At 41.9% G+C, this 21,278-nt stretch overlaps 2 protein-coding genes across 17 annotated transcripts in view; one reads left to right on the top strand and one right to left on the bottom strand.

Moving 5' to 3' along the window:
* Nucleotides 1-21,278, top strand: part of Tbce (tubulin folding cofactor E) — a 54,100-nt gene that overhangs the window by 27,169 nt on the left and 5,653 nt on the right. For 7 of the 16 annotated variants that reach the window (XM_021652901.2, XM_021652900.2, XM_021652902.2 and 4 more), the window contains 13 exons: nucleotides 1,345-1,433; nucleotides 2,552-2,651; nucleotides 3,484-3,586; nucleotides 4,494-4,570; nucleotides 6,669-6,764; nucleotides 7,186-7,250; nucleotides 7,334-7,398; nucleotides 7,963-8,103; nucleotides 9,513-9,666; nucleotides 11,371-11,439; nucleotides 12,423-12,482; nucleotides 14,341-14,432; nucleotides 14,618-14,830. In XM_021652901.2, the coding sequence (XP_021508576.1) occupies nucleotides 1,345-1,433; nucleotides 2,552-2,651; nucleotides 3,484-3,586; nucleotides 4,494-4,570; nucleotides 6,669-6,764; nucleotides 7,186-7,250; nucleotides 7,334-7,398; nucleotides 7,963-8,103; nucleotides 9,513-9,666; nucleotides 11,371-11,439; nucleotides 12,423-12,482; nucleotides 14,341-14,432; nucleotides 14,618-14,710 (1,204 nt within the window). In that variant the 3' untranslated portion in view covers nucleotides 14,711-14,830. Of the gene's footprint in view, nucleotides 1-1,344; nucleotides 1,434-2,551; nucleotides 2,652-3,483; nucleotides 3,587-4,493; nucleotides 4,571-6,668; nucleotides 6,765-7,185; nucleotides 7,251-7,333; nucleotides 7,399-7,962; nucleotides 8,104-9,512; nucleotides 9,680-11,370; nucleotides 11,440-12,422; nucleotides 12,486-14,340; nucleotides 14,437-14,617; nucleotides 14,831-15,698; nucleotides 15,829-16,498; nucleotides 17,423-20,758; nucleotides 20,910-21,278 lie in introns of those variants that run through there. The other 9 variants (XR_009587786.1, XR_009587781.1, XR_009587782.1 and 6 more) reach the window with 8 other exon arrangements.
* B3galnt2 (beta-1,3-N-acetylgalactosaminyltransferase 2) overlaps nucleotides 13,642-21,278 on the bottom strand; it is a 41,177-nt gene continuing 33,540 nt past the window's right edge. The window contains exons 9-12 of the mRNA XM_021652905.2: nucleotides 19,199-19,324; nucleotides 18,471-18,630; nucleotides 17,942-17,998; nucleotides 13,642-15,892 (exon numbers count right to left, since the gene is read on the bottom strand). Of these exons, the coding sequence (XP_021508580.1) occupies nucleotides 15,752-15,892; nucleotides 17,942-17,998; nucleotides 18,471-18,630; nucleotides 19,199-19,324 (484 nt within the window). The 3' untranslated portion in view covers nucleotides 13,642-15,751. The remainder of the gene's footprint in view (nucleotides 15,893-17,941; nucleotides 17,999-18,470; nucleotides 18,631-19,198; nucleotides 19,325-21,278) is intronic.

The raw sequence follows: 21,278 nt of genomic DNA, 5'->3' as shown, positions 1-21,278 counted from the left end.
CTCTGCCTCAGAATTGTTTTCTGATAACTGTAATCAGCCTGACCCTGCATTGAGCTCTTGTGTTTCCCCTCAATGCTGTCAGTTTTCTGTTAATTTTTACAAGTATTAATTAAAATGAACCATTGTGTGCTAAACAGTATTTTGAGATCTTCATAAATACTAACTCACCAAGTCATCTGTTGTTTTTTTAAAAATGATTGCAGACTAAAACTATAAAATTAACCTGAAGCATAGAGTAAACCAGTCCCCAGAACATTGCCCTAATTCAAAACTAGAATTCTAACTGCCCCTATAAACACTAATTCCCTGTTTCTTCGCCCTCCCAGTTCTTGGCAGCTATTGTTCTTTCTTCTGTTTCTTTGTCTGTTCTAGGATCACCAGGTGGAATTTTGCAGTATTTGTCCCCTTGTCTGATCATTTTGCTTATAGTAACATCTTTAAGGTCTCTCCATTTATGGGTTGTCAGAATTTCTTCTTTCTTAAGACCAACACCGCTTCTCAATGTGATGTCACATTTGATTCATCTGTTCTGGGTTCTTTGTACAGTTTGGTTTTGTGAATAAAGTTGCTACAATTAAATTGAGCGCAACAGCATTTTAACATTGTGAAGTCTGAGGCACCAAGATTCAATCAATTTGCCTAGTGCCAAAAGAGGTAGTGGAATTAGACCTTGAAACCAGGTTGTCCAGCTCTGGCTTCCAAGTTCCAGGACATTATCTTTTCTGACAGACACAGGACACAGATGCTGCACATGTAGAAAAGAGCTGAGAGCTCTGCATGCACAATGCCAAGGACATGTCCCTAGAGAGGCTCTGTCTCAATGGGCAGGGGATGTCAACATTTTGGGGAACTGCCAACTGTCAGCCAAAAAAGCAGTGGCTTCATTGGGGTCTAGTCACACAGTAAAACACTATCAGGTATGAAGACAAGTGTTCCAGAGCTCTAAGTGTCAATAGAGCTGAATCTAACTGATTCACAATATACTTTAGAAGGAAGAAGTCACAGAAGAATCTGTATAGCAGAATGTCACTTCATCATTTCATGGTGTACAATGAAACAGTAATTAGAGACAGAGTTTTACAGTCAGGATTAAGTCCATAGCAGCTGTAACTGGAGAGTCACCTGGGGAATGGCGGGGGGCAAAGGTATTAAAGAGAGGGTCAATAATTACAGCTGTCTCTAATGTCTGCCATGCTTCATTTCACTCTCATTTTTAGTAATGCTTTACTCCTTAATTAGTGTGGCAGGTACTAGCATTTGTATGGTTTTTGTGCTATGTATAAGGCTTTAAAGGGCCAGTGGATAGCATTCGACTTATATGCGCATGTGAACTTTTTCATACAGTCAGCTGAGAACACTGCAAGAAATTTCCCTGTGGAAGTGTGCCGTGAGCTGTGCTGGCGAACAAGGAAGAATTGCTGAAGCTTGTCCAAGTATCCTTTTCATTGCTAGCTCATTCCCGAAACTAATTTTGGATTTGGCACCTGTGCTGACACCCTTATTGGGGCTTGCATTTCCGGTACATTTTGAGACCCTTTGCCTGCAATTATGGCCCATAGTAGTGAACATTTTTATTCTAAATTTTTGTACTTGAAACACAGATGAGCATTGCAGATTTTGAGTTCTCAGCCCCTTTCTTGCCTGTTTTGCCGCTACCCTTGTGTTCTTCTCTGGGATGGTGCTATTTAAAAGATTGTGGGTTTAGGACTAGTGCCCTGGAGAAAAGGATGGGTGTGCATTCTGGTGTGCCTGTCTGTCACTGTCTTCTGTCTTTTGTCAGTCAGTCTGGCGGGAGTTTGATTATGACACTTGGTTCTATAGATGCTTATCTCACATGATAGATGCTTGTCTCATTTTGACACATGAAAATGAGTATTTTACCTTTTGAGTGAAGCAGGTAATAGCATTTCTCTGTCTTGTTTTGCAGTGCTAGAGATGGGATTCAAGGCCTCTGGGCATTTAGACAAATACTCTACCACTGAGTTATATCCAGTCTAATAGATAACTTAAAAGATGAAAGTATTTGTGTTCATGAGGAAAATTTCAGACTAGTGGGTGCACAGTAAGAAGTTTAAAAATCCCCACTCCAGCCAGGTGGTAGTTGAACATGCCTTTAATCCAAGCACTCAGGAGGCAGAGGCAGACCTAACTTTTTTTTTTTTAAATATATAATTTGTTTATTTATTTATTTACATTAGTGTTTTGCTTGTATGTGTTTTCTGTGGGTGTCAGATTCCCGTGTAACTGGAGTTACAGAGAGGTTTTAGCTGCCATGTGGGTGCTGGGAATTGAACCCAGGTCCTCTGGAAGAACAGCCAGTGCTCTTAACCCCTAAGCCATCATTTCTCCAGCCTCAGACCTAACTCTTGAGTTCCACCCTAGCATGGTCTACATAGTGAGTTCCAGGACAGCCAGCACTACACAGAGAAACCCTGTCTCAACTCCCATCCCACCCACCCCCAAAAAATCCCCACTTAAGGAATTAGAATGATAATAACTCTATGTCTTTGGAGAGTTTTGAAATTACTTTTTCTTAAAGTGGTGCCTTTAGATATTCGAGTTGTAGATCTGTCCAAAAACTTGCTATCAACTTGGGATGAAGTGATTGCTATTGCAGAGCAGCTCAAAGACCTGGAAGGTCTCAATCTCAGGTATGGACACTGTGCTACCTTCTTTGACAGCTGGAAGACACTTTCTGGGAAGCTCTGGCTGACGGTTCACTTCAGGGCACAGTCTTCAATGGGTCCCGTGAAGTGCATGTATAAGGGTGCATCTGTATCCTGATCAGGTGGGAGGGGCTAGATCTTCAGAGCTTGTAAGCCTGACCATGAAAGAAGGACTATGATCTCAGCAGAGGAGAGGGGTTACTATTGAATGTACTTGTCTGTTGGGAATCTGTGTAATTCTTTAGAAATAAATAGTTCATTGGGTCACTGCTTAATGTGGTTCTGATAAAGATTTTAACTTCTCTACCTTGTTCGCTAATGTCACATTTTCTGAGGCCTTTCCAAATATTTGTTTAGTTTAATCTCAGAACCTCACTTTCAAAAGGCTCACCTAGGCTGGTCCCTTCCTCCCTCCATCCCTCCCTCCCTCCTGATGGTTCTTGGAACCAAGCCTAGTTCTTTGTGCTCCATAAGCCCTCTACCACTGAACACACTCCAACTAGTCTCTCCTTGAATTCCTAAGCTCTTTACATGTGCAGGTAAGTTTTAACCCAGCTAAGGCAGGTGCAGTAGAGCAGGCAAGCAGGCTTGAAGATGTCTCAAATACAGCAATTGGGTATAATTTGACTTTTAATGTTTCCTTTTCTGGAAAAATGGGAGCCCAAGCCATCTTCACACATATGAGGAAACCTGAAACTTCACGTACCTCCATGAGAACCCCTCTCAAATCTTCTGGTTTAATCCTAGACTATTGATTGTCAGTGTGTTGGGTCTGCCATGTAAGAGTAAGTACTTCACATCTCCTTTTTCTTCTCAGTGAAAATAAACTGCAGTTTCCCTCTGACTCACCAACTCCAACCACAACATTTTCTACTCTGAAGACTTTAGTCCTAAACAAAACGGGAATAACATGGGCTGAGGTAATCATTTTTGGTTTATTACACAGTAATAAATGGTTACAATTTTTGCTTTAAAAGGGAATTGAAGCCTGTCTTCATTTCAGTCACCTTATTCTTCCAAACAGTAGAATGCTCTGAACTTCTTTACAGAGAAGAGTAATCCTTTGGTGAAATAGGATTTTAGATTTGTTAATCCATGTTGGTTCTTAGCCTGTCCCTGCCTCTTAGGTCATTTGTATTGCTCGGAAGTCTTGAACCCAGATGCTTACAGTGACATGTACTAAAAACTATGTGGAGTTTTAAAAGCCATAATGCCAGCTCCCCCATGTTCCCTGCAGATGTTCTTAAGGGAGAGCATGCAGTAGAGAGTCTCACCCTCTCCCTGTGTGCAGGCTTGTCCCCACCATCCATTCTGGTATGACTGGCTTTTGAGTAGCCACAGGTTTCCTTAGCACAGAAGCACTTAGTACATCTGCTTCTGTCTTTCCTGGGCACCTGATTTTGGTGAGCCTGAGGTCAGGAAAGCACTTAGCAATTGGGAGGTGGGGGTGGCAGTGTGGCTCAAGGGAAGATTTTTAAGAACCAATGAGGAGATACCTGTGTGCTCAGCATACTCTTCATGTTCCCAAGTGGTATCAGAACTAAGAAGGTATATCACATTTTGTCCTAGGCTCAGGCCAGTAAGCAGCTGGGGTGTCCATGAGCATTCCTTGATCCTTTGTGAGCATTTCCTAAGCTGGGTGCTGACTGGGTTCATAGTGCTAGAAGAATGTCTGCCTATAGTCTTTAAATGTGGTCCTTCATCCTCCTGCACCAGGAGGATGGTACAGCTCACATGACCTGTCTAAAAGGCATGGAGTTCCTGTGATGATGTGGCTGAGCATGGCCAGTGGAAGCTGCCAGACACTGAGTTCAGTTCTCTTTTTAGGTGCTGTGCTGTGCCCCTTCATGGCCGGTCCTCGAGGAACTTTATCTCAAGTCTAACAATATTTCCATTTCAGAAAGGTAATGGGCTTTACTTCAGTGAAGCTATTGCTATTCAGTTATTCTGAATAAAGTCTCAGGTCCACCTTTTAGGAGGATTTGCAGGTATGAATTATAGTAGTATTTACTCCTTAGTCACTATATTACATAATAATTGTCAACTGAAATACTATTCAAACCAGAGGAAACTTATCAAAGATACCTGAATTAAATATTTGAATTTTACTAGTTTTATATAAATGCCTTGGATTCTCAGCCATACTCAAACTAAATATTAGAGTTTATTAGTTTTGCACACCTACATTAGATTCTCTGATTCTCAGTGGAGTACAGGATACATTAGATATATTTTTGTTTTCTTTAAGTAGTAAGAGGCAGAGTACATACTTATAGTTTCAGCTATGTGGGAGGCTGAGGCAGGAAGTTTAAGGCCATTCTGGGTAACTAAACAAGACCCTGTCTCAAAAACCAAGTGCTGAAGGGTACAGCTTAGTGGTAGAGCACTGGTCTAGCATGTGGAAGGCCGGATTTTTAAAAATTTGAGATATTATTCACTTTATGTGTATGAATGTTTATGAATGTATGTCTATGTACCACATACATACAGTGCTCAAGGAGTCCACAAGAGGGTATCTGAACTTCTAGCACTGGAGCAAGAGGGTCTAAATCATCATGTGGGTACTGGGGATTGAACCTTGATTCTCTAGAAGAGTAGCCAGTGCTCTGTAACCACTGAATTTTATCAGCTCCTGAGTTATTCTTTAATTTTACAAAAATTTTAAAGTAAGTAATTAATGCATTTTCTTTTTTTTTCCTTAATTTATTATTGAGTGTATATGTATGTGGTATTGGTGTATGAGTTCAGGGCTGTAGTTGAAGGACACCTTTGGGGTTCTCTCTACTGTAAGCTTCAGAGATGGAATTCAGGTTGCCAGGCTTGTGCAGCAAGCACCTTTAGTCTAGTCATCCTCCTAGTCCTGTTTGCTTGTTGTGAGACAAGATCTTATAGACAAGGTCTATAAGAGACCTCTTATAACTAGGTCTCAAACTAGTTATGTGCCAAGTATGACATTCAGCTTCTGATCTGCCTCCACCACCCGAGTGCTGGGTTAACAATTATGAGTAGCTGTCCAATAAATGAGGAATCATTAATTAGTAATATTTGCGTAAGGCCATTGTATTACAGTGTATGTGGACTCGTTTTGTCCTAAATAAATATATTACTCACTGCCTCATCTTCCTTAAAAAAATAAAATAAAATAAAAATTAGCCTGGTAAAGTTGGTGTACACCTTTAATTACAGCACTCAGGAGGCAGAGGCAGGCAGATCTCTTAAGTTAAGGCCATCCTGATCTACAAAATACGAGTTCCAAAAAAACGAAACAAAACAAAAAGTTGGAGTTTCCTTTTTAAAAAAGAATCTGTTTCTGTCTGAATGTGTGCAGGTGCCTGAGGAAGCCAGAAGTGGGTATCAGATTTCAGAACTGGAGTTGTAAGGCAGTTGTAAGCTGCCAGACATGGGTGCATGGAACAGAACTTCCAAGAGCAGCAAATGCTCTTAAGTACTGACTGAGTCATATTTCTAGCTCATCTCCCTGTTTTAAAAAACATATTCTTAAATTTAGCCTGTGTGGCTGGTTGGGTGTGTGTATGCATGTGAAAGTCACAACAATTTGTGAGACTCAGTTTTCTCCTTCCACCATGTGAGTTGGGGATGGAAGGCAGGTCATTAGACTTGTTGGCCAAGTGCCTTTACTAAACTGAGCCATCTCTCTGGCCCATCATCTCCCCTCTTAGACAATATCATTACAGAAGTGTGTGAAAAAAAGTCAAGGATGGGAAATGTTCAATTGAGTTCGTTCAGACTATAAAGACTGTAGAATAGTTTCATTCATGGTGGGAAATGCAGGCATTTTCCCTTATCAAAAACAGGATAGGATTCTTGGCTGCCATTTCAACACAGCATGCCTTGGACTGGCTTTTTTTTGGGGGGGGAGGGAGAGACATCCACTTGCCTTCTTCCCTAACCTTTATGACACCAGGTACACTTATTTTAAGCCCCTGTCTTTGAAAACAAGAGATTAGTTTATACTGAAGAAAATAATTACTTCCCATACAGGCCAGTGAATGTCCTGCAGAAGATGAGGTTACTAGACCTTTCCTCTAACCCATCAATTGATGAAAGCCAGCTGTGCCTGATAGCATATCTGCCCAGGTAATCCCTTAAAATTTGCCTGTTAAATATCAGTATCATTTGTAGTGAATGAATTGTCATATGTCAGATATACCTTTTTAATAGATACAAAACGTAGTATCAGTCCCTTGGGAAATTTTGGCTTGAACTCTTGAGAATCTGCTTGTCCCTCATGTGCTGTGTGGACTAGATACCAGATAATCTGTAGCTACAGAACTTGGTCCTGGTAGTGACACCTATATCTCCATTTGTTAACCTTGGCAGGTGAGACCAGGCCCCTCTTTTGAGACCCACTTGGCACCTGACAAATCAGTGTCAACCTTCCTTTCCAACTTTGTGTTTCACAATAGGATGTGAGTAGAGTGAAAGACTTGTTAGTCTAGTAGATACCCAGAAGACTTTGTAGTGTCCTGTGTAGTCAAAGTTAACATTTTAATTTCAGATTAGAGCACCTACTCCTTTCTGACACTGGACTTTCTTCTATACATTTTCCAGATGCTGGAATTGGTAAGAAGATTAGTAATGTCCCTCCCTCCTATGTTTGCTGTTTCTTTCACTCCTATAGTGCACTTTTGTTTTTATTGTTCTAGGGTGCAAAACATCCATGTTCTCATCCTTGCAGTACCTCGTAGTCAATGACAACCAGATATCAGAAGTAAGAGCTGCCTCAATGTGCTGGGCACAGTGATGCTTGTCTCCACTTGCACATGAAGTCTGAAGGCTCCTTCTGTCAAAAAAAAAAAAAGTTAAAAGTAGGGGCCTGGAAAGATGGCTGCTCTTGCAGCAGCCTGGAGTTCAGCATCCAGTGGCTGTTCACAACTGCAGTCTGTAACTCCAGCTCTGGAGATCCAACACCATCTCCTGGCCTCCTTGCTCACTGCACACACGTACACAGACGTACATACAGGCAAAAAAAAATTGTACATACAAAATAAAAACAAATCTTAAAAAAAAACATTAAACTAAAAGCATAATTCTTCTCAGAGCAGAAAGCCTCAAAAGTAAATCATATTAAGTTAGAGTTCTTTTATTTACACAGATGTGGAATGTCATTGAGTTCACATGGCATGCTGTATAGTAAAAGCTCTTCTGGGTGGGGGTTGGTATATATCATATCTTATGCCTCAGATGAGAGGCAATTTTACTTTCATGTTACTAGGCCAAGTAATCTGAAAAGTGACCTGACATGTTTTTTTTTCTTCCTTTGCTGTTGCTTCAGTGGTCATTTATAAATGAGCTGGATAAATTACAGAGCCTGCAGGCTCTGTCCTGCACTAGAAACCCCTTGACTGAAGGAGACCACGCAAGGGAGATCATCATTGCCAAGATCGGTCAGCTGAAAACCCTGAACAGGTGTCAGGTGAGCACTAGGACTCTAACCATGACCTTTGTTTCTTTCTGGAAAGTAAGTCTCACTATTGCCTCTACTGGCCTCAACTTCTGGACTCTTTCCGTTTCAGCCACCAGAATAGCTAGAACTACAGTTGTACCATGCACTAGGTTTAAAAAAAAATATTTTTAAGATTAGAAAACAAATGATAAAAACATAAAGTAAATTATATCGGGATATTCTAAAGTGGTGACCAGGTTCATTTTGGTTATTGGGATTCCTGTGTTAACTCTTTGGAGGGAAGAGGGTTATATTTAGGTCAGTGCCAGGTCAGTGTTACTTTGTTGCCTGAACAACAATGGTCATTTTAAGGAGCAGTAGAGGAGTGTTAGACACTTTATCCTGTGTCTTTGGAAAAAAGGCAGAAAGAACACAGGCCCAGATGTCTCTTCTCTCCCTGTCCTCACAAGAGTGGGGCTTTGAGGCTAGGCACACTCTGAGGTTTCCTAGAGGAAGCCAGCCCTTCTAGCTTCCATAAAGAGAGGTAACTCTAGGGACCTGGTGCACATATCATTATGGTGAGAATTACAATAGGGAGAGGAATGCTGGAGAGATGGCTCAGCTATTAAGACCATCTCTTGTTCTTGCAGAGGACCCACATAATGATTCACATCATCTCTAACTCCAGCTCCAAGATGGCTCTTCTGGCCTCCTCAGACACTACAGGCATATTGGTGCAATACATAAATGCACCAAAAATACATAAAATGTTATTCTTTTTAAAAAGACAATTATAAGACTTAACTTTAAAATATTAAATTACACTACTTGTTTGTGGGGAGAGAGGGTCATGCATACTAGTGGGCATATGAAGATCAGAAGACAAGTTGGCAGGAGTTTTTGTCCTACCATATAGACCTCAGGGACTGAATGAGGCTCATTGGGCTTTAAGGCAAGTGCTTTAGCTGATGACCTGGTAGAAGAATGCGCACGGTCTTGGGGAGATAATGAAATGACAAGTTTTCAGGTTATATAATGACTAGTCTTTTTTTTTTTTTTTAAATTAAAATTCATTTTGAATTTTGTTTTTGAGACCAGAGTCTATAGCCCAGGCTGCCTTTGAATTCCTTGTAGTTATGCATCCTCTCTCTTTAAATACTAGGATTACTGGTAGAAACCACCATACCCATTTTGGAATTGTTCACTAACTTGTGGTTTGGGTTAGGGATTTAGCTCAGTGTAGAGGGCAAGGCCCTGGATTCGGTCCTTAGCTAAAACAAACAAACAAAAAAAAAAAAAAAAAAAAAGAAAGAAAGAAAAAGGTGGAAAGTGTAATGATCAACCCTTACGATTTTATTGTCTGCATAAGCACCAAAGGACTAGGTAAAAACATGAGCATCTCTCTAAAAGAGACACATTTCTATTTCACATCAACACAGATTTTTCCAGAGGAAAGGTACGGAGCTGAGCTTGATTACCGAAAAACCTTTGGAAATGAATGGAAAAAGGCTGGTGGTCATCTGGATCCAGACAAAAACAGGCCAAATGCAGAGTTTCTCTCAGCCCATCCTAGATACCAGCTTCTCTGCTGCAGTACGTCCAGGTAGCCCGTGGGGACTCCAGCTGGAACAGGGCTCTGACATAGCACTACAGCAAGGCTCAGTGTTTGTCTTCTCTGCTTTGGGGGATATTTGTTCCCTTTGTGAAAGGGGCCATAGGCATTTTCCTGGGGCCACACCAGCAAGTTGAAAACAGATAGTAAATTGGCAGTATCAACATGTATTCCCCAGATATCTGCAGTTTCTGGGGGTAGGCAGCCCCCTGCAAATGTTGGCACTACTCCAGATCATCTCAAGCACTCATATTTTCTTATGCTCCAGGGTGGCAAGTTCACAAATGAACTGTATTGTTCTTCCCAAGTCCCATCCTGACGACTTGTCCTGTGTTGTTTGGTATTCAGTGTTCACAGTGGTTACTTCAGCACTGTAGTTGGGCCCCAGGCTTTGAAGTGAAGGACTGGGCACTATGTCCATTTTGTCTCGACTTCATCATCATTCCAGGATTCATTTTTAGGCCATTTTCCTTTTCACATATTCCTAATGCAAAAAGCTCACTGCATAAATGCTTCAGCTGGAACATTGCTGCAGGAAGTCAAGCTGCCTATGGGAATTGCTTTCAAATTACTCCTTTAGCTGGCCCAATTTCCTGGCTGCCCTAGGTAAATTCTGAGTCGCTTGAGAGTGGGGAAGGGAAGGCTCTAAGCTGCATGTAGGTGCATGCAGCTCAGCTTCTTACTGCCAAGTGTGTGCAGAGAAACAAATAGCAGTTGGCCGAGCACAGCAGGGAAGGACAGCAGCTTCCTCTCTTCTGCAGTCTCACCTTTAGTCCACCTCAGCCCAAACATTAAGTGGAGAATTCCAGAAGTCAAAACTTCATTGTTTTAATTGCTTACCATTCCAAGCAATGTGGGGCAGTCCTCTTGCCCAGCACAAGGTTGCCTGTATCTAGCATTCCATGCTGCATGTGCTGCTTGCCCTGAGTCATTCAGTGAGTCAGGAGATAAATAACCAAGGTATCATAGTGCTTGTGGCAAGGGTTTACTTGAGAATACCCCTAACACAAATGAAACCAGTGCCATGATTCTTAAACTCCAAAGAGCTATGAAATGGACTTACTACTGAGGCTTGAAAGTACAGAAAGTTGTTCTGGAAGAGCAGGTTCACATAACTTCCACCACAGCACATTTGTGTGGTTGTTAGCCTCCTACAGTGTCTTAATTTATGATCACAGGTATGTGTTACTTAAAGACAGAGATAGGGTCTATCTGTATAATGCTGTTCAGGTTCAAATATCCAGAGGTCCTAGGATGTGTCCCCACAGGTAACAGAAGCTGCTGCTTGTGTTATAGGTATAGGACTTGATCTGCAGCAGGACACCTGACTAAATGTCTGGCTAAAACTTCATGGGGTCCTGTGACTTCCTGTCCAGGTCATACCTGGTTTTCTCTTAGGACCCTGAAGGAAAGTGCATTTTCAAAACTGAAAACAAGTAAAAGTTGGAAGGTTTTGAAAGCATAGAGAGTTAGAACATACAGTCACAAAGATGATCTTCCCTGGAAGTGGCTGTTTATTTCTTCTTAGCATCCAGCAGGCAGCTCAGCAGGAGGCTAATCCCAGGTGAACTGATCAGTAATACTGGCATGGTCCTGCGAGAGGCTCTGTTCACACTAACGTTGTTTTTCTTTATTGTGGCCTTTGCTTATTACTAATCCCCTCTTATTTCTTCTTAAACAAACAGAATATGGGGCACCTGAAGATGAGGAACTCAAAACACAACAGCCATTCATGCTCAAAAATCAGCTACTAAGTAAGAATTCTTTCACATAGCTGCTTTGTATTGGGTCTTGGGTGTGAAGCAAATGGTGATGGCTTGATAGGGATGAAGTGTGTTTCTCTAAGGACAGTGGTTCTCCACCTTCTTAATGCTGAAACCCTTTCATATAGTTGCTCACGTTGTGACCCTCAACCATAAAACGAATTTCATTGCTACTTCATAACTCTAATTTTGATACTGTTGTGAATCGTAATATAAATATCTGCAACTCCTGTGAAAGGGTCCTTCGATCCCCAAGGGTCATAACCCCCAAGGTTGAGAACCACTGTCTTAGGTAGTAATCCTCTCCAGTTTACCCAGTCTGTGTTGGCCAGTCTGACAGCTCCCATTTTGCAGACTCAATGAATAGCCTAGGTGTAAGAGGGAGCAGAGCAGTAAACCACACTAATGTGAATTCTGTGCTGTGTCCTATATGCAGAACTATAGTAACCTGGAGGAGTATAGCAGCAAAGGAAAAGTGATAGAATGCTGGGGCCAGTTGTTTTAGGCCAAGGTCTTGTTATAGAAACCCAGACAGTCATGTATGCATTATCTTCCTCTTTTAGCCTCCCAGTTCTGGGACCATGAAAGTATTTTTTGTTTGTTTTCTGAGAAGTATAATAGCTGGCACATGTTGTCTAGGCAGGCTTTGAATTTGTGGCAGTCCTACCACAGTCTTCCAAGATAAGATTATAGCCTGGAATTACAGGTGTATACCACCATGACCAGCTTCATGGAAGTATAATAGAAATTTTTAACATCATTAAGACCCATTTGTGAGGACTGAGCCAAATTGTGCCAAACTGCTGCATTATCTGGCAATATCTTGGCCTACATGTTTCTTTGTACTTGTGCTGCTCATCAAACTGAGGCCTTGTGTGTACAAATTGTGTGCTCTACTCAGAGGCCCAATTCTACATGCTGTAAATCCCTGCTACAGTGGTTATCAATTAATCTTTTCCCCCTTCTCCTTAAAGCACTGAAGATAAAATGTTCAAACCAACTGGAACAGCAAGTGTTAGAAAAGCAGTTGCCAGGTAAGAACACGCCTGTCTCTGCTGTCCAAGTACTCGTGAAGCATTGGCCTAAAGTACAGCCAGCTGGAATGTGAACTTTTCAGAACTTAAGATGTTTTCATTAGTGCATGAACAGAAGGTTCCAGGCTCCGGTATGCCATCAGCTTATCTGGAAAACAATTTTGTTAAAAGCCTCCTGCCTGTGATGGTGGTGCAGTGTTACTCTGGTCTTGAACTCAGATATCTGTCCGCTTCTGCTTCCCATACCTGGGCTACAGGCATGAGGACCTGAATGCTTTGCCCATTAAAGGAATCATTCCTCACACCATCATTGATTCCCAGGTCGTTCTCTGGGGCTTTTTCTTCTCTAGAGATGATTCCCTGAGCAGGAGAGAAGTCAGTGCTTTTAAACAACCCAGAGAGAATGCATTTTTTTTAAGAGACCTTTAAAAATATTTGTAATACTGGAACTGAGTTAATATTAGAAAAATAAATGCTTTTGGATCACCATAATTGACCTTAGACTTGCACTGAAAAGAATCAGCCTATTTTTTTTTTAACATGATACAATTCTGTAATTTTTCAAGATTAACTTCATTCACAGCTAGTGGGTTAGATTTAAAGCCAGGAGCACTTGAAGATGTGGAAACATATGAATCTGAATGGCTCTAGCAAATACATCTCCATATTTGCCTACCAGTACAGTAAATTATCTGATTTAAAATCTGTGTCAGACAAAACAAGCTGGCCCAAGATACATAGCTGGCCTATGATACTGCTAGTTGCATTCAGAAGAAAACTTCTCAGAATAACCATCCATTTAGGGCTAATTTTTCTTTTAAACCAGAAATCCAATTTCTATAATGGTGGTATGTAATATATCATGAAAAATTAACAGTGCATATTAACTTTTTTCTTGTTGCTCTGAAAAACTACTCAAGCAATATAATGAAGGTTTATGCTGATCTTGGCAAACAAGACACTGCTCGGGAGTATGGCAATGACACATTCGGTTTGTACTAGGGAAGCTGAGCCAAACTGGCACTCTACCTGTTTTCTCCCTTTCCCCTCCTTATTCAGTCTGGGACCCAACCCACTCCTCTTTAGACATAGTAAATTTAATCAAGACATTCAGGGTAGTCCAGCTGTCAAAGTGGGTCACAAAGAGGAAAAAGGCTAGTTTTATTCTAAAATAGAGATTTATTATCACAAGTTGCATAAAAACACAGCATTTATAAAAACAAGTTTTATAGAAAAATAATTGACTACATTGTGATCTTTGTGGGGTACCACACTATTGCTGTACTTTTCAGCTAAAGCTTCAGAGAAACTAATATTCTTAATCAAAATATCCACTATGTACCACAACCTGTCTTTGGAAAGAAGTTCCTAGTGTGTTCTGAATGGACCAGAGCATTTGTGTTTCTGAGTTAAACTTACCACACTGACTGGTCATGTGTGCACATCCTGATGTTAACTGGATACTCATGCTAGGAGGGACCTCATCAACCACCTATTTCTATGCTCTCTTCTAGAGGGAAAGTAAGGCTGAGAGGTGTCCTCAAGGCCCCACTCCAGGGATCTTTAGCAACCCCTTAGGAAGTTATCACAAAGGCTTGGTTATTTCTGGTTACTTAGATTGAGGAAGAAATAGTAAATGCTACTAAAATGGTATGACACCTTACTGTCAAGACCAATTGGGTCAAACATTGTCTCCATTTTCCAGTTTGCCAAAAGAATCAACAGGTACAGTGGGTCAAGCCTTTCATCATCTTAGGTAAACTAATGCTAAGAAAGAACAGATCACGGCTGCCTCAGCTGAGCTGTTTCTACATGAAGTCATCATTTGAGAGAAATGGATTTTTCTTTTCTTTGATAGATTCCATGACAGTTCAAAAGGTAAAGGGACTGCTATCACGTCTCCTCAAAGTTCCTGTGTCAGAACTGATGTTGTCCTATGAAAGTCCCAAGGTGAGTTGCTAAGCAAAAACACAAAGCTAAGCTCAGTTCTCCACAGTACCTTGTGCCATGCACAACAGACTGTAATGGAGGCAGCCTTTTGACTTGTCCAGTCATGTGCCATTGGAGGGTAGCATGTAGAGCATGTGCCATCAGATCTGTCTTACTTATTCTTCCCCACTTCGTTCTAATTTTAGATGCCTGGCAGAGAAATCGAACTAGAAAATGATCTACAGTCATTACAGTTTTATTCTGTAGAAAGTGGAGACTGTCTACTAGTGCGATGGTAGCAGTTAGTGACTGGCATGTGTATACACCAGACACAGAAACTTTGCCTTCACAAAAGATGTATGCTTTGTTGGGAAAAGACCATTGGGTTGTATATTAATAAAGGTTTTGATTACTAGTGATTTTTTTCCCTACTCTTTCTGTTTTCATAGCTTTACTGCATTCCCTTATGTGAAGATGTAAATATGAAGTAGAAACAGTCTAACAGTTAACATCGGCTGTGGGCTACTTACTATTTTAAAGTTTTTCTACAGTGATTTGGTTGATCATTCTGAGAATGTCCCTTTAGCCGAGGAGACGTATCTTCTACTCTGTGCACCATACTTTTCCAAAATTATGCCTACACTGAGCCTGTCTTCCACAGATCACCACCTCCTACTCAATCTTAGGTAAACATCAGGCAAGGCTGAGTGCCTTCCCTACTTCCCTGTGACACAGAGCCCTGAGGTGTTCACTTTTACTCATACTCACAAAAACAGATTAGTGAGAGTAAATGTCTCAGTACTACCCTGAGACATTCAGGATAGACATTAAACGGTAAAAGAAAACATGCTACCTAGGTAAATAAACATTTTTAAAAGCAAGATCCCAAACTTCAGGTTACACAGCATTTCCTTTTCAAGGCCAGGTTGCCCCCATATCAGAGACCCACAAACTGGTATTTCCAGCAACTCAGACTTTGGTATATATATGACCCCTGCGCCACACAGCATCTTTGTAGGTTCTTTCTGGCCTATTTAAGTTAGGCAAAGCTATTTTGTAATCCTGGTTGAGATTCAAATGGTGCTATTACAATTTTCTGGATTTGGCCAGGTTTAACCAAAAATGATAATGAATTACTAATTATTGACAGTGACCAGGAATTTAGCAATACTTTTTATAAAATAATTTGGTATAAATAAACTTCCAATTTATAAATAAAAACATGCTACAGTACCAGCTGAGTCATTAAGATCTGTGCAAACACTAGTAATACCCTACTGCTTACAGCTCAATACCAGCCATGGGCTCTCCTCAGACTTACAGTCCCTGGTCTTTGAGGATCACCTCACTTTTGCCTCACACTGACAAGGATCACCGCACAGCTCCTTCAGTTCCCACAGTCTGCTCAGCTCTTCTGGTGAGTACTGAGGAGAAGACAGCATTCCTGTCTCACAGGTTTTCTCACATAGCCACAGGCTGTCCTGTTGAGAAACAAAATCAGACAGAATCAGGATAGGATATATGTGGGACACCTAGATGTACTCTACCAAAGCTGAACAACTCTTGAGATTTGGGAGTGGGAGATGGCTCCTGATTTGGGGAATGCACCTCATTGTCCTGGGGCTGTGAACACAGAAACCACACTGTGAAGATTAAGAGTCTCCAAATGCCACACTACCCATAAACATGCAGTCACTATACTGTCGGTTAAATGCGTTAAGATTCTGAGAGTCAGCACATGCAAGTCTATGAAAACTTACAAGGAGCACAAATGAACACTTTACAGTCCCTTTTCAGAGGGTTGGTCATTAAGCAGTGGCAGCAGTGCTCTGGTAGGGTGCCTGCACTGTACCATGTCTTTGTGAATCACCTCACTTAAGGATCAAATAAATGCAGTGAGAGTGAAGCTGACTCCTTCCTGTCACTGTACTATAAGAAGAGCAGGCGTGTCCAAGACTCACCTGAGCCTCAAGTATCATGTTGCTCAGCAGAGTAACAGAACATGCATATGAAGAAACACATGGAATCTGAGAACATAAACCATGGATAAAATCTTTTCTTTCTTTTTTTTTTTTTTACTGCTCCAGTCAATGAAAGGGGTCACGGGCCACATACAACCCCAACTTTATTTGACCTTGGCACGCAGGTTGTGGTGAGGCAGCACTTCTGCCTGCAGCAGCTGACTGCAGAGGGGTGCAGACATGTGGAGCACTTGGCGGCAGATCATTTGTCACAGTTGTACTTCTGGGCAAGCTGACAAAGGGACAGCGTAATGATGCCACCACGCAGGTACAGCACCAGGTGCAAGGTGCACTCTTTCTGGTTGTAGTTAGACAGGGTGCGGCCATCCTCCAGCTGCTTGCCAGTGAATACCAGCCTGTGCTGATCAGGTGGAATGGCTTCTGGTCTTGGATCTTGGCCTTGACATTTCCAGTGGTGTCACTGGGCTCCACCTTAAGAGTGATGGATGGTCTTGCCCATGAGGGTCTTCATGAAGATCTGCACATTGAGGTCCTCTCGGCTGCCCTCATCTTTGAAGAGAAAGAGGACGACGGAACCAAAAACTAATCAAAATCTTTTTAAACCATGTCAATTCTGATGGACGTAGGGACTGCTGGAACCAGCATTTGCCTTGAGGGTACCTGGTGATCCCTCTCTTAAAAGCACACCTAGAATGAGGGACTCTCCAGTGGCAGCAGAGTGAGCCCCATGCTTTGTGGGTACATGGAAGAGAACAAAGCTTTCTATCCAAGGGGCTCTTCAGCTCCAGAAAGCAATGTGAAAGGTTTAAAAAATGACAATGCCCCCACAGGGCAGGATAAAGTGGATATTCTATGTATGACTGTTCAGAGGCTAGAGTTACAATAAAGGATCTCAATGCATCAACAAGCTCCACACACAGTCCATGGAAGCCACAGGTCACGATGCTCAGATTCACTGAGAAGGCCGAGTATGCGGAGCAGCAGGACTCAAGCTGACAGGATATGTGTATTCCTTTCCCTACTGAGTAGGTACGTAGACGCGTGGCTCTGAATGGCAAGGCACTACATGTCCTGTTCTCTGTACTTACCAGCCAGAGCAGAAGGTGCAAGAATCTAGAAATCAGTACAACCGATGAGGCAAAAGCTTGTGCCCCTGGCCCTGCTTTCCTACCTTCAATTTTGGCATTTGCACACACATTTTCCCAGCCTATCTCCTTATTAGTAAAATGCTAGGTAAAGTCTTCTGTCAGATTGAGTTGAGAGGTCTTCTCACGTGGCAGAAACTCAAGTCAACAGATTCTAAATTGTAAAACTACAAGGAATTTGATCAAATCTGAAGACTAATTCATTTTTTGGGTAAGGAACTATCATTCATAGCATTTCCTTTTGGTTTAAACATAAGACACATGTTCTGAGGAATAATGAGATAGAGTATTGCGACTTAAGAGCACAGCTGGGATGCCAGAAGGCCCAAAGTTGGAAGTACAGTATGTAAGTTCACTTGCATACCTCCAAGAGCCTGAGGCCAGCACCCCAAATCCTGCTTACCTGGTGTCTTTTAGGTCCTATGGCTGCCATCCAAATGCCCATGCTGACATCTTCACCCTACTCAAGGTCAAATGCAAACTTTTTAATGTTTTTATAACAAAAGGCCACATGTAGATTAAGCCAATCCAGATGTGTAAGAGTGAGCTAGAGACGGGAGACAGGACACATACAGTGAACAAATAAGCCCTCTCCTTCCATGCCTTATACCAGCACAGGGAATTGTGCTATGGATCTAGTAACTGGGCATTGGTCCCTGACACTATAACCAGGTCAGAAGAAAGCAAGCGCTTCTTTAGCTTCTTTCTTATGAACAAAAGTGTTTACTTTTCTCCAGAGTATACACTCGCAAATGAAGATTTAGAACAATGTAGGCTCAAAATACAGGAATAGTCATCACAGCTAAGTCTGAGAGGTGGCAGGAACACATCCCTGATCTTTAGGGAGTGACTGCTACAGACAAGGACAATCATGGTAGGCTGGTAAGCTCCAGCGACATCAGGACATTGGAGTGCATGAGTGAACTTGTTACCTGATAGGTCTTTAAGCGTCCAGAGTTGCCTGCCAGCCAGTCAACGATATCCTTGGAGATCATGTACCCTGACCCACATGCAAAGGCAGGGTAAGCTGGGCTGGGGTACTCCAGCTCCTGCCACTTTCCAGTTCTGTCCACTGCCCAGTTCAACCTGAAACTGAGAGGTTACAAAGGTGGCTTCTTTGTAATGGCTGGCCACATCCTTCTACTAGTCTCCTTTGATCACTACCAAGGAATGAGCTTGTAGAACAGGGAAAAATTCTTGCAGCCTAAGAAAAGGAATTATGTACCCCAATGGTACTTTATATAGATTAGTTCAGTAAGCTCTCAGCTTCTGAATGGAAGCTAAGAGACGCCTACCCTGTGTTTCCATCCATATTTAAATGTTACCAAACCTGCCAAATCACTAATCCTGCAGTTTCTAAACTGCAAAGACAATGTCTGTGCAGATATATCATACATGGTTCTAACAACAACAACAACAAAATGCTTCCAAGGACTATGCACTTCTAAAACCACATCTTTAGACTCCTGGTTAATAAACCTGAGATTTTTCAATAGAAAAAAAAATCCCTCAGATTATAGTGATAGCATACTAATCCAGGGTAGTATAAGCAGTAAGAGACTTCATAACACTTTCCTTGTAGAAAGTAATTTCATATTCCACTGTAAATCAACTGCACTTAGGTACCTTGAAAGCCAATGGCTGTCCATGTTTCACTTACTTTCCCCACCAGAGATTAGGCCCATCTAGAGTCTTCTGAGCAATTCTATTAAAGACAGCTTCTAAGTCTATGTAACAGTCATCATCTGTCTTGAGCAGCAAACCAAAGCTGGTAGTTTCCACAGTCCTGTTGACAGAAAAAGGGACATACAGGTCAGTGCAGCCCTAGAAGGGCACGGTATACCTGTGCAGCTGTGCACCTTCCGTGTCTGATCCTGCACACAGAGAACACTATCACTTGGCCATCAACTGCACTTACTTGGTCGTCACTGGAGTAACAGAAGAATGCAAACAAAGTCTGACTGAAGTAGAGTATCTGTTCTAACAAGTGCTTCCCAGTCATTCTCCACATCAGCTGCCAGACTTACCTACCACCTGTATCCTGCCCCATGTGAGCCCAGTCACAAAACCCAGGATCATGGGACACGAACCAGACCTGAAGCTCTCATTTAGAATACCGTGAACAAGGTGTGTTATGAAATGGGCCAGGTGTGGTAGGAAGCAGAGGCAGGTGGAGCTCTGTGAGTTCTAGGCCAGCCAAGAGCTACTGAGTGAGACAGTCTCAAAGTATTTCTTTTTTATGGGTTAAAACATGACTTATAACATGCAAACAAATTTCTCTTTGGAATTAATTTCCATCATTTAAATTATTATAAACAACCCTCTAAAAGAACAGGGATTGGGGTGTGTGACTTGCTTCATTTATCTAGATACCAAAACTTCAATGCATCAAACATGGCAAAACTGGGTTCCCTACCTCACTATTGGTCCTTGCACATCTGTTTGTTAAGTACAGACTTGTCAGGGAACCAACCAGAATTTACTATGTAGACAAAGCTGGCCTTGAACTCATAAAATCCACCTGCCTCTGCCTCTGGAGCAATGAGACTAAAGGTGTGCACCACCAAACTCGGCCTTTTAGGTTATTTTTAACAGTGTAACAGACACATAGTATTTGCCAGGCAGAAATAAGCTTTTGTCATAAGGATGGTTAAGTCACTGGTGATTCTGCGGATAAATAAAGTCAAATAATTAAACCCTGATGTAAACTGTGGAAGGCACTACTAGCAGAACACCTGTCCTCCTTTTCGTCCCCAGGGTTATGTCCCCCCATACAAAGCCTGCTAAAAACCAGAAGGCGGACGGTGGTGTGGGCTACTGGGGGCAAATCCAAACAGCTCTGCTGAGGTCTGGCAGCCACACTGCAGAAGTGAGGAAGGGAAGCAGAAAACAAAGGGAGAGGTGTGTAAGGAACAGGAGGGGGAAACAAGCTAAAGGTAGTCTCTGCGCCAAGTCCAATTTTCACATCTGGGAAGGAATTGTCCAGTTTTCACATCTGGGAAGGAAAAGTCCATCTGGGAAATTCTAGTAGTGCCCCCACACCCCCCAAATCTGAGGCCTGACATCCAATTCCTGAAACTCCTCATGGTGGCCTCATCCACACTTCAATTTAAGTGCTGGGATCTAAGGTATGCCACAACTGCCTGGCTGTGACAGACTCCTTATCTACTGTTTCTAAATGTAGTCCTGATATTCCAGATTCTTCTGCTTTCCACCCTAGATGACTCCAAAATAACAACTGGCCCCAGTGAGGAAATGTTACCTTCAACAAACTAATTGGACCATCTACACAGATTATGACTCCAAGAAAACACATCCAGAATACCCTTTTGAACTTCCAACCTGAGAAGGGAAGTGAAGAAAGAGATCTGGTAGGCCTTTCCAAGAAATAAGTCCTTGATAAGGTTTTAAAAAGAAAATTTGTGAAATCCTAGTCAGGCACAGGACAGACAGACAATTCTAGGGAGTCAGTATCTCAGCCATGTGAGAGAGCAAGGTGCTCCTCAGCAAGTCAGGGCAGCTACAAGTAACTACCAACTACGTATGTTAAAGATCTAACAAATTCCTGTCACAAACATAGAGTATGGTCAAGATTTAAGAGCCACTGAAGGCTCTAGGAAGTTAGGAGAGTTCATTTTACAGAGCATCTCATAAAAGTGTGCAAACCAGACAAGGGTTGTTATTTGTCTTTCAAAGTCTTGCCAACCTGTGAAACCTGGCCTTAAACTTCTAGACTCAAA

Source organism: Meriones unguiculatus, chromosome 19, assembly GCF_030254825.1.
Source record: "Meriones unguiculatus strain TT.TT164.6M chromosome 19, Bangor_MerUng_6.1, whole genome shotgun sequence".
Classification (NCBI taxonomy): Eukaryota; Metazoa; Chordata; class Mammalia; order Rodentia; family Muridae; genus Meriones; species Meriones unguiculatus.
This window is presented reverse-complemented; position numbering and strand designations above follow the sequence as displayed.